This window comes from Myripristis murdjan, chromosome 5 (assembly GCF_902150065.1).
Source record: "Myripristis murdjan chromosome 5, fMyrMur1.1, whole genome shotgun sequence".
Taxonomy (NCBI): domain Eukaryota; kingdom Metazoa; phylum Chordata; class Actinopteri; order Holocentriformes; family Holocentridae; genus Myripristis; species Myripristis murdjan.
In genome coordinates, this window is record NC_043984.1 from 15,380,263 (window position 1) to 15,392,015 (window position 11,753).

Sequence of the window (11,753 nt, forward strand, 5' to 3'; positions counted from 1 at the left end):
GTGGGAACTGACAATTAAAGAATAACCCAAAGATTGAGGGATTTGTAAACATATTGAGCGCTTACAACAGTGTGCCCTGCTAATGCTCTCCCCCCCACTCCCAAAAAATCCCTCCCTGCTCCTGTTCTGCCATTTATAAACTGTACAGTAGACGTAATGCGGTTTACTGAAAGCCCGGGGAGATCACGCAGGATCAATGCACTTACATGGCAAGGCTTTGTGTAATATTGCAGGAGACTATGTCGTCTTTTTGGAGTCTTTTCACTCAGCAACATACAGGGATTGACTTGAAAGCTTGTAGTTGTCACAGTCAGAGCTTAAAGAGCAGCTGGCCAATATATTTGTTCTATACTAACTAAAGCTGTTCAACCAGCCTGAGCAGCCCTCCCACACTACCCTGACTTGTCTGTCAAACTGCTAGCGAGGCCCCTGCAGTGTATGTAAATGGTTATGTTAAATAGCCATTTACAGGGTCAGTACTGCTGAAAGCTACACTGTTTGGACTGCAAGAATAATGGCAATGGTTAAAAAATGGAAATGTGAGGAAATAAGTCACAAATCTGATGTAGATTTATTTTCAAATGGCCGTGGTTTGCTTAATCGTTTGTCATAGCCTCACCTCTCTTTCCCGCCATTGTTCTGCAGGTAATTCACTGCAAATAAAACCAAGGAATGTAACATGTTTAATTTATAATGCTAGAAATGGAAACTAGAGACGCAAATAATTCTTCATACTGAGTCTCAATACTCTGGTGTCCAACAAGACATGCATCGGTATGATTTGGTGGTCCTGAATCTATAAACAGGGCAGTAATGATGTCAAATGTGGGACCTTGTAATCCCACTTTTCATCACCTGTGAGATTAGAGGAGCAGAGGCAGGGCTGCCATGTCTTGGACAAACGCAGCTGCAGAGAATCACTGTAAACTGCACAGAAGTGAGCCGGCAGGCAGCCTGATTGGCAAATGACAGTCATGCGCATTGTGTCTCCAGATGGTTCCTGTCAGCACAATAATATGTTTGACAGCCCCCTTAAAAGATACTAAATACAAAACTGCCACGAGTCAATAGAAGTGAGGACCATTTAGAATCAGCTGACAGGAAACTTGGAATATTGTAATCTGATATTCAGTCAAACCAACGATGAGAACCATTTAAATTTAACCATCAAATTACGTGCTTATTCCACATTTTTTGTCACTTGAGTCTAAATGGTGCTAATGTCTATCGACCCTCTGCAGTTTTGCATAGTGTTCCTTTAAAGGTCCTTTTTTTATCGATTTTATTTTCAATGATGTTATAGCCACACTTAGAATAATGTTTTTCCCACTGTTTTGCAAATGGAGGCAGTTTGGTTAAAAGGGGTATTTATTTATTTGAGGACTAAGTCTGACACAGAACAACCACGTTACTCGACGCTGATTGGCCAACAACACCAGCTTGTCCGGTTCACATAAGGTTTTTTTAGAGTGTGGAGCCAATTAAAACTAAATTCAGTTGTGATGCATTGACTGGAAATAGATGCATGTTATACTAAAATGAAAATAGCATCTCTGGGCAAAACCTGAGGAATCTCAACTTGGTGTGAAGTCTATGAAAGGTCACACAATCTGATTGGTTAATCATAGGTGGATATCTATGTAGTGTTTAGGTTCCACTTGACTGTAAAATGCACTTTACCCCAAGACTGCCTTTTTAAAAAGGATGGATTTTGTTAAACGCAATCACCATAACCTCCCAAGCAAAATCGTATATAAACAAGGCCCCTTTGGGCCTGCGTATGTTTCAGGGCAGATGAGTTCAGGCCTTCACCTCGCCTCTCCTGGCAGACAGCAGGACCTCTGCTTTCTCCCTGGCCTCATCATGAGGCTGCAGCTGCTCCGCTCCTGCTCTCCTGCTCTCCTGCTCACTTCTGTGTGTGTGTGTGTGTGTGTGTGTGTGTTTGCGTGTGTGTGTGCAGCTGATTTGTGACAGCTTTGATATGTCAGGAAAAGGACGGGGAGTGATGGCCTGGTCCTGGCTAGCAGCTTTGATGGACACTCTAATGGGAGGCTTGGATGAGAAGTTAATTGAATGGGCCACTGCTGAGTACAGAGTAGAGTGGGTTTCTCCTCTTCTGTGGGAGGAATCTAATGGCTCGGCCAAGCTGACTGCACAGCCACTCAGAGGGGTCAGCGCTGAGAGAGGCAAGATGATAACAGCACATACACTCCTGCATATAGTCTGCATGACCCCTGGCAATTTAGATTGCTTTTAAGATGGCATGTAACACTGTATGTGAGGGTGAATTATCCATAGGTGGATGTTTAGTCTCTGGCCGTGCCCTCTCTGTGGCCCTAGACACCGTGCAGTGCACAGGGCAGCTTTTCTTCCAGAGTGAAAACTGGAGGATTCTCGCAGGTTTTCCTTGTCTTGATTTGAACCTGGCTTTGAGGCAGGAACTCTGAAAGAGGAGCAATTATTCTGAAAAGGGGCTGAATGTGTGTGATGAGTGAGTTTGTGTGTGTTTGTGTGTGTGTGTGTGTGTGTGTGTGTGTGTGTGAGAGAGAGAGAGAGAGAGAGAGCGAGAGCAAGTGGTTTGGTGGAATAGAGATCAATGGGAAATTGTATTTGAGAGAATTATGTTATTGATTGCTCTGTAAATCAGCGCCAATTCTCACTCCATCCAAAGACCAGTCTGATGATGACGCATTCTTTCGGTTCTTTTCTCTGCTGAACATTCAAGAATACAGTACCTTTAAATGGATTAAAGTAATACTAAATGTGATGTGAATGATGATGGATGGACGTGCATGGATATTTCAGGTATCAAGTATATGATCCAAAGTAAGCAAACTGAAGCATGACGAAAGAGAGGAAGGTTCAAATTGCCTCATTGGAGAGGTGTAACATTTTTTTGCAAAACAGGACTGCTCCTCATGCTCGTTTGATAGCCAATGAGAATCCTACATCACTTCAGAGCAAGTGCAACTAAATTTGATCAGCTTGTTTAGTGCTGTAGATTAAACTGAGCACATAAAGCACCTCAGAATGCAAACTCCTGTCCGGCGCTATCAAAAGCAGCAGCTGGGCTCCCTGCGACAAATATAAGAGAGCCTGTAGGTAAACAGATGAATAAGCGGATTTAGGCTGCAAGAAGGCCGTGAAAGATTGCTCTCTCAGGGAAACAAACTCTTTTTGTCACATGCAATACAGAGCTGCCCAGTGTGTTTCCATAGTCCTGAGTCGACAGAGACCGATGGACTGTCCCTTCCTCTCTTATCGGTGCTGCTGCAGCCCCACACCATCTGGCTGCAGGCCTGGGGAGACCTTCACACACACACACACACACACACACATGCATATGCACAAGCACTCACACACATATGCATGCACACACTTGCCTACACATGCGCACCTGCTCATGAATACACACTTGCACACGGTTTCCTGTACAATCGTACACAGATCTGCATGCAGTTCTGAATGCACTCCTCCTTTACTTATTTTACACACACACACACACACTTATACAAAACGATTGCAACACAAGGGTTACATATCTGATTTAAAATCAGTGCCAGTCATTAGTTACTGTTGCCAAGCTGTTCATATTTTTGTTTGTTTGTTTGTTTGTTTTGCTGTGGTCTCCTGTGATATTCAGGTGTGAAAATGTTTTGGAGAATTTACAGTATGGTTTCCTGTTTTGGTAGCTTTGTTTTATCTTTGTGAAAAGTGTGCACTCTTGTGTAACAAGCAATCACGGATCTTCAGTAAACTTTTAAGGGTAAAATCAATCATCATGGCCATGGCTGCTCTCTTGCCAGTATGAACTCTCCCTGGACTAAAATTCAAGCTGTGAGTGAATTCTCATAATCCAGTGTTTGAAGACAGACAGATAGTGCATGCCTTTTTCATCTCTTCCATCTTTTGTGCTGGTTAATGTGTCCACCAATGTCTGTACGCTAGTTCTTAGTTTCGCCTTGTCGTCTCCTTAGTTTCCTGCTCCTGTTTATCTGCCTGTTTTCCCCGAGGGTTGGGAGGCGTTCTGCAGTGGATGGAAAACACAGCAGCGAGGAACGCAGCTCAAGCTCATGTTGCTGATATTTTATTAAGTCTCCTCAAACTGCTGTCTCTCACTTAGCCTATACCCCTGCCACTTTCAGTCCTGAGTCTGTCACTCCCCATTTATCTCTATCTCTGAAACACCCACAGCTTAGAGGGAGCTGTCTGTGTTTGTCCGTATCTTGGAAAATAAAAAAAAAGGTGTTGATTTGAGTGTAATTATTATCATATGCTTCACAATCTCACCCTCCTGCTCTGGTTTTTGGTGTGTTTCCTCACACTGTTAAGCGCCCCTTCCTCCCTTTCCTTCTTCCCATCCTCTCTGCTCTCTTTTTACTTCCTTCCCATTTTTCTTGTCTTTTTTTTTTCATTTCTTTGACTTCCCTCCCTTACCCTGTCTCCAGTTGCTCTCCATTCTGATTCCTCTATGTCCCTCCTTCTCTTTCCTCGTTTTTCTCAGTATCTCCACTCCTCACCTGCCTCTCTTCTGTTTCCTATTCTCTCCCAGTCCTCTACTGTCAGCTTCCTCATTCTTCTTTTGCATTTTCTCCATTTCTAATCTCTCTCTCTCTCTCTCTCTCTCTCTCTCTCTCTCTCTCTCTCTCTCTCTCTCTCTCTCTCTCTCTCTCTCTCTCTCTCTCTCTCTCTCTTTCTTTCTTTCTTTCCCCTCAGTGTTGTTGCGCGAGGAGGTGGCCCAGCTTCAAGAGGAGGTGCACCTGCTGAGGCAAATGAAGGACATGTTGAGTAAGGACCTGGAGGAGACCCAGGGTGGCTGCTCTGCCAATCTCCTCTCAGCCACCGAGCTCCGTGTACAGCTGGGTGACAAGGAGCAGGAGCTGGACCGCGCCAAGGAGGCCTTACAAGGTCAGAACCCAGCACAGACCCATCACCCTCATTACCTGATCCACCAGAGTCCCTCACATACACTTGTCCAAGCCCATAGTTGGAAGTTTTACTCTCTAAATTGACATCAAGTGAGGATATGTTGCAACTGAATGAAATCTGCTTTATTTCACCTATTTATGTCATGGTCTGCATTGCAGGCAGAGATGAGCGCACATGTTTAGACAGTCACTACTCATTCTCTGGAATGGGTGTCATCCCTGATAAGCAGCCAAGTAGGCTTCAGGTTCACTTTAGTTTAATTTCAAACCTATAAATCATGACATGGACGCTTTGCTTTGAGATGTGAGTGTGCTATTGATGTGGACTGGAATGTCAAGCTGATTATTTGATATTGAATTGTCACTGTACCGTCGCCAAGTGTGGCTGCTTTTAACAAATCCACCCAATCCCAAAGTCAAGCCAACTGCTACTATCCTCATACCTCCTGCCACACACGCACACACACACACATACACACAAACACACACAGAGACAGATGCATGCAGACACACGTGCATAGGTCGGTGCTCATGTGCACATATTGCACTCACACACACACTCACACACACACACTGCTGTGAGGGTTACAGGTGGTAGACAGCATGTTCATGAGCTGTGTTGTGTAACTGTGGAAAAACAGGTTTGGATGTTGAGTGCTAAATGATAGGAGCGTTGACATGGGGAATGCTCGCTGAGTGATGTGTGTTTGTAGTTATGACAAGTACAGACTCTGATCTTACATTTTTTTCTGTTGAGTACAGAGTCTCAGGTGGGCATTGTCATTTTCACATGTATTTAGCACCCTCAGTTGCACCTCCCGTAGCTTGTTTCGGTGAGCAAATGAAGAAATCAGCACCTCTGAGTCTTGATGAGACCGGTCGACACGGTCTCCGCTGCAGTCAAAACGGCTCCATGTATGGATGAATATGTGGCACCCTGCTACATATCTTTTGAAATGATTACATCATTTTCTCTGTGGTTTTTTTTTTTTTTTTTTTTTGGAAAAACACTAGCCATGGCTTCACATTTACACAGGACACAGTGCCACCTAGTGGCTGCCAGATGTAATTGTAAAGCCTGGTCTCTGTCATAGGGGCAACCAGATCTCATTTACTTTGTTGTCCTGAGTGTCATATCTAAAATTGGCTTTTCCTTTACACCTCACTATATATGAATGTGCTTCTGGGTGTGTGTGTGTGTGATTGTGTGTTCCAGCTATGAAAGCAGACCGCAAGCGTCTAAAGGTGGAGAAGGCAGACTTGGTGAGTCAGATGCAGCAGCTATACACCACACTCGAGAGCAGAGAGGAGCAGCTGCGAGATTTCATACGCAACTATGACCAGCACCGAAAGGTAACTCGAACAGTATTCGAGTCAACACTCCTGCAACCATCTGTTACCACTACAGTATCTCTAAAATAAGCTTTCTCACAGTCTCGTCACATGCCTGGCCTTTTGCTGCCCAGTCAAGTCAAGTCAAGAAAAACTGTAAAGTTCTGAGAGAGATCATAACACAGAGAGATAGCTGTCAGATGCTTCTTGAATGTGGAATTTGAAGCTCCATTGATCATTCAAAGTGCATAGCCCTCATGAGATTGGTGGAGATTAATAGTGTGTGTGTGTGTGCGTGTGTATGCATGTGATCCCCAGGAGAGTGAGGATGCAGTGAAGGCCTTGGCAAAGGAGAAGGACATGCTGGAGCGGGAGAAGTGGGACCTGAGGAGGCAGACCAAAGAAGCCACGGACCAGGCCAACATCCTGCGCTCTCACATGGACATGAAGGAGAACAGGATCAAAGAACTGGAGGCTGAGCTCACCATGGTAAGTCGTCCAGCGCACGCAGTCACACCTTTGCTAAATTAATTACAGCACTAATTATCTGACGCATGCAATGTGTGAGTACATAAACGCAAACAAGTTATTTTGAATGTGTGTGTATAAATTCACACATTTAGGCCCCTCTCCCGTGTCTCCTGCACATCCTTTCGCTCTCCCCAAAGCATTAATTCTTTCTTCAGGCTGAAGGAGAATTCATGCATTTTTCTGTGTTGCTGTGTCGGTCCCTTGGAGGTACAGTTGTCAGTCTGTGCGTCATTAATCTCTCTCCCTCCTCTGCAAGTCACAACCACCCACAGATCCTCACATCAAGCTGCATCACAGATAAGATTTCTTGGCACATCAGCACCAGAGCAGTATCTCTGTCAAGGAAAACCATGAGAGACTAGCACACATTTCTCCTCTATTCTCTTCTTTACTACTGAATTCTGCTCTATTCTCGTCTACTTTTGGTTCAAAGGCTGCCAAGAATAAAATTCTGGGTGAAGTACAAAAGTCATATAACTTTTGGGCACTAAAATCAAATGTATACATGCTGAATATTAACACAAAATACAAGAGCTGAACAAGTAGCCGATTAATCAGTTAGTCAGTCACCAAAATGAATCGATTATAATTTTGATAGTTGATTCATATTTTTAGTCATTTTTCAAGTACGAATACAAACGTTTGCTGGTTATATCATCACCAGTGTTAAGAATGATTTGCATTTCTCAGTTTCATATCATTACAAAATAGAAAGAGCAACTTCTGCACACCTGAGTTGCCTCTATGCAGGTGTATTGGACCAAAAATACCAAAAATACCAAAAATAGACAAAAAAAAGAGGTAGCCCCACTCACTGTTGCAAAATGATTTTGTTCACAAAATAACTGTGACTTTGGTCAGAGACCTTCCTCAGGCATACAAGAAATAAGATAAAGAAATAAGAAATAACACACAATGATAAACTGTCATAAACTGACACATGACATTATTTACCACACAAATAATCAGCTGTTTTATCAGTTGTTTGACATTCAGCGTGATTAGTCATTAGTGTTAACATTTTATAGATGAAATGATTAATTGATTATTCAAAGCAATAACTGACTGATTAAACGACAATGAAAATATTTGTTCGTTGCAGCCTTACAAAACACTGTTGATGGCTAAAGTCTAAAACTAGCTGGCGCGCAACATGCAGCTGTCAGCATGCCAGGTCCACGGGTTGGATTTACTCCAAAGGTTAATCGTTTTTTCCATGCCTCATTACCAGCTTGTCTCACATTAGGAGATGCACACATTTTAATGACTGTACCTGAAACGGGCCATGAGATATGCATGTTCAAATTCAGTCCACTTTTTAAGCATTTTAGCCAATTACCACCGCACCGTGTGGCCACTCAGCTCAGTATTTACTCAGTAATTGTTGGGGGGCTGCTCTTCTGCTGCTGTAACAAGTTTTGGGAAAAGGTAGGTGTTTTTTTTCTAATTCAGAAATGAGCTCTCCAGTGCTCCCATGTTGTTTGATTGGGCCAGTAATAGATTGTTTACCTCTTCTCATGTCTGCTGTGGGAGGCACATAAAGTTTTATGGTTTTTAATGAATCCATTCAGTTATATGCCTTTTTGAAAAGCAGTGCCCGCTGCCACGCCCCCTTTTGGTCAAATGGTGTGTAGTGTTAATCAGTTCCTCCTTGCCTTCTGACCAACCTTTCTACAAAGGTTTATGCAGATCCAGTTTTTGAGAGATCCTGTTAACGGACCCAGTGGGGATGCCCATTTCCATTAGCTGAGAGAGTCGGTATCACTTTTCATGGGTATTATCATACATGGAAGCCTGTGTAGTGCATCCATTTTTTTTTATATTTTAGGCTTTTAAGGCTTTTGTGCTGGACATCATGCCTTTTACATAATGCTTGTTGTCAAATGTATGTTTGTTGTGACTGTATATATGTGATGGGTGTGTTGGAAACATTTGGATGTGTGCTGATGTCCTTTTAACTTTCAATTTTTCTTTTTAGTCCCTCCCCTTCCCCCCTCCAAGAGGCATTTCCTTTTGCCAAGCCGCCACTGTAAATAAGAGTTTGTTCTGACTAACTTGCCTGGTTAAATAAAGGTTAAATAAAGTAAGATAAATAACCATAAATTGAGGATTTACCTGCTCCTCTGTTGGTTCAGCAATTTCTACAACTCTTGGGTTTTGGAAGTTTGGTTTTCTTATTTTTTTTATTTTATTTTTTTTAAAGTTGACATTTTAGAGATATATGGAGATATATTTTCACTGGACAGCAGGGATATGTGAGTTTATGAATCCCTCTGAATCTGTGTTTAAATTACAGATGTCTAAATTCTGTTCCCAGGCGAAGCAGTCTCTGGCCACGCTGACGAAGGACGTACCAAAGCGTCACTCCTTGGCCATGCCTTCAGAGCCCGTGGTGAACGGCAGTCAGGAGTGGGTGATGCAGGCCGACCTGCCGCTCACCGCAGCCATCCGTCAGAGCCAGCAGACGCTCTACCACGGACACACCACAGACAGACAGGGTAGGCTCAGCCCCTCTTGGCCGCTCTGACTCTCCATCTCGCTTGGTGTTGCTCTCCAGCTATTAACACGCTCATCATACTAACAGAGGCTTTCCTCGAGGTTTCTGACACTCACCACGGGAATCTTTGCAATGTTTGTGTGTGTATGCGTGTGCGTGTGCTACGTCCAGCTGTAGTCAGGATCAGCCCCTGCCACTCTCGCCAGCCCTCTGTCATCTCTGATGCCTCGGCGGCCGACGGGGACCGTTCATCCACACCCAGTGACATCAACTCCCCTCGCCACCGGACCCACTCCCTCTGCAATGTAAGAGCTGCCTGGCCCCCTCGACCAAGTAATCACACCTCCACAACTTTCTATAAGTACTCCCCTCCTCCTTCGTCCTCTCCTGTGTGTCTGTCCTTGTGTCCTGTCGGTCTGCTGGGTGTCAGCCTGCCTGCTTTCGAAGTCAGTGCTGGTGATGGTGTCATTTTTGTGTTTGATTCAGTATGCTGACTAAGAGCTGACTTGTCACTTGTCATTGGCTAACCTGAGCGTCCTGTCTCTTGTGCCCGGTCCAGTCCATGGAGGACCTGGAGGACCAGAAGCGTAAGAAGAAGAAGGAGAAGATGACTCTGGGATCCCTGTCACGGGTGTTTGCTCGGGGCAAGCAGCGCAAGTCACTGGACCCTGGCCTGTTTGATGGTACAGCCACCCCTGATTATTACATAGAGGAGGATGCCGACTGGTGATGTGTGTGAGCGTGTGTGTGTGTGTGTCAGTGTAGATATCCAGATGGCTTTGGGTAATGAGCATTTTGTGTATGCCTGTTTGAGTGTATGTGTGTGCATGTGCGTGCGAGTGTGTGTTTGGGGGGCGCATGCGTTTCAAAAGAAAAGCCAGAGAGAGACTGCTATCTGTACATGTATATTACTCTTAAATTGTATGTTTGTAAATTAGATATATATTTATAGATGTACATGTATGCATATGTATATATGTTTACATGCATATAAATATATAAGCGGGGTTATTATGTGTAGACATGTTTATGCTGTATTATCTGCCAAATGTCTTAATGTTTTCTTTTTTTTTTACAACTGGAGACTTGAAGGACTGCTGTTCATATGTAAATAGGAGTTACTGTGCAACTAGTGCTTGTAAATGTCTTTTGGCTTTTTTTTTTTTTACTTTACAGTTGCTTTTATCATGCTTTTGGACATTGATTTCTCAATTTCTACTTATCTCTTATCTTATTTGGCTTCCTTATTTCTTACTGTTACACTTGTAAAGAGGAAATCAAGAGAATCTAATCCCGGCTTAGTCATTAGTTGATTGGCTGTGTGGAAATGGAGTTTAAAAAAGAAAAAAAAAAAAGGTACAGATAGTCAGATAGTCAGTCTGGAGCCAAGGTTAACTGTAAGGAGGTAAAATTGTTGATATTTGGTATTCTAGTTTACTACCAAATACTAACATCATTGTTCCTAAACAGCCTCATTCTCCCATTTATTTCTAATTTCTCCATTTGAAAAATAAATATTTACTAACTGTGGTAGGCCAGAAAATAGTGGTTGAAGTTGCTATCTGGGAGGTGTGAAAGTCTATGATAGGATTGTCATCAGGCCAGTGGTATGAATACCATGTGAGTATATATACATATATATAGCCAGTATATATACCTAGTGTATATATACCCAGTAATATGATGGCAAAGTATGATAATGTGGACAGCAGGGAGGCTTTGTGGGTGTTGATGTGGAGCCTCTTGATCCATTTTGTGATGATGAATGTTTCAGATTGTAATGATCTTCTCTAATTAACGGCTGGCCTACAGGGTTCCCGACTGAGTCTTCCTTAGATGAGATTAACGGAATAGATTTAAAAACACAAAACCAAAATTATCTTTTAAAAAATAATTCATATTTATTCATACCCTATGTCTGATAAATCCTGTCAAAACAATGTGCAAGTGCCAAAGGTTAAAAAGTTGATCTTTGAAAAGTAGGTGTCTGTTACCACTCCACCACTGTTAGCACTAGCCTTGTAACATTGCTTATGCCTTTGATTAATTTCCTATTGACCGCTACCTAACATGTGCCAATATGAGACAAAGGAATGTGCATTAAAACACCTGCATGATCACCTGTGCTGCTTTGGTTAGACGTCCATTCATTACCAGTCAGATTAATGATCTCCACCACCCTGTGTTGCTCCTGTGTTGCCCGTATCACTCCCCCTTTACCAGACTTTATTTCGTTGCATTATGAATGCACGGTCCCTTTTTGTTTTGTTGTTGATGTTGTTCTGCTTTGTGCAGAACCCCTCCTCATTTCTTGCAAATGTGGTTCTAACAATTATCTGTTAAATGGTTTGTAATTTAGGAAATGTTGCATAAAAGAGTAAATCTATTGAAGTATTTTATTTAAAGAACAAGAGGTAACTTCAAATATGAGATTATCTGCTGCAGCTGTTGCAGCCAGAGGTTGA

General features: G+C 42.9%; 1 protein-coding gene across 3 annotated transcripts in view; it reads left to right on the forward strand.

The window, feature by feature from the left end:
- kaznb (kazrin, periplakin interacting protein b) overlaps positions 1-11,753 on the forward strand; it is a 53,697-nt gene extending 41,944 nt beyond the window's left edge. For 2 of the 3 annotated variants that reach the window (XM_030052502.1, XM_030052504.1), the window contains 6 exons: positions 4,717-4,908; positions 6,145-6,281; positions 6,579-6,749; positions 9,109-9,289; positions 9,460-9,593; positions 9,848-11,753. In XM_030052502.1, coding sequence (XP_029908362.1) covers positions 4,717-4,908; positions 6,145-6,281; positions 6,579-6,749; positions 9,109-9,289; positions 9,460-9,593; positions 9,848-10,018 — 986 coding nt within the window. In that variant the 3' untranslated portion in view covers positions 10,019-11,753. Of the gene's footprint in view, positions 1-4,716; positions 4,909-6,144; positions 6,282-6,578; positions 6,750-9,108; positions 9,290-9,459; positions 9,622-9,847 lie in introns of all 3 variants that reach the window. The other variant, XM_030052503.1, reaches the window with a different exon arrangement.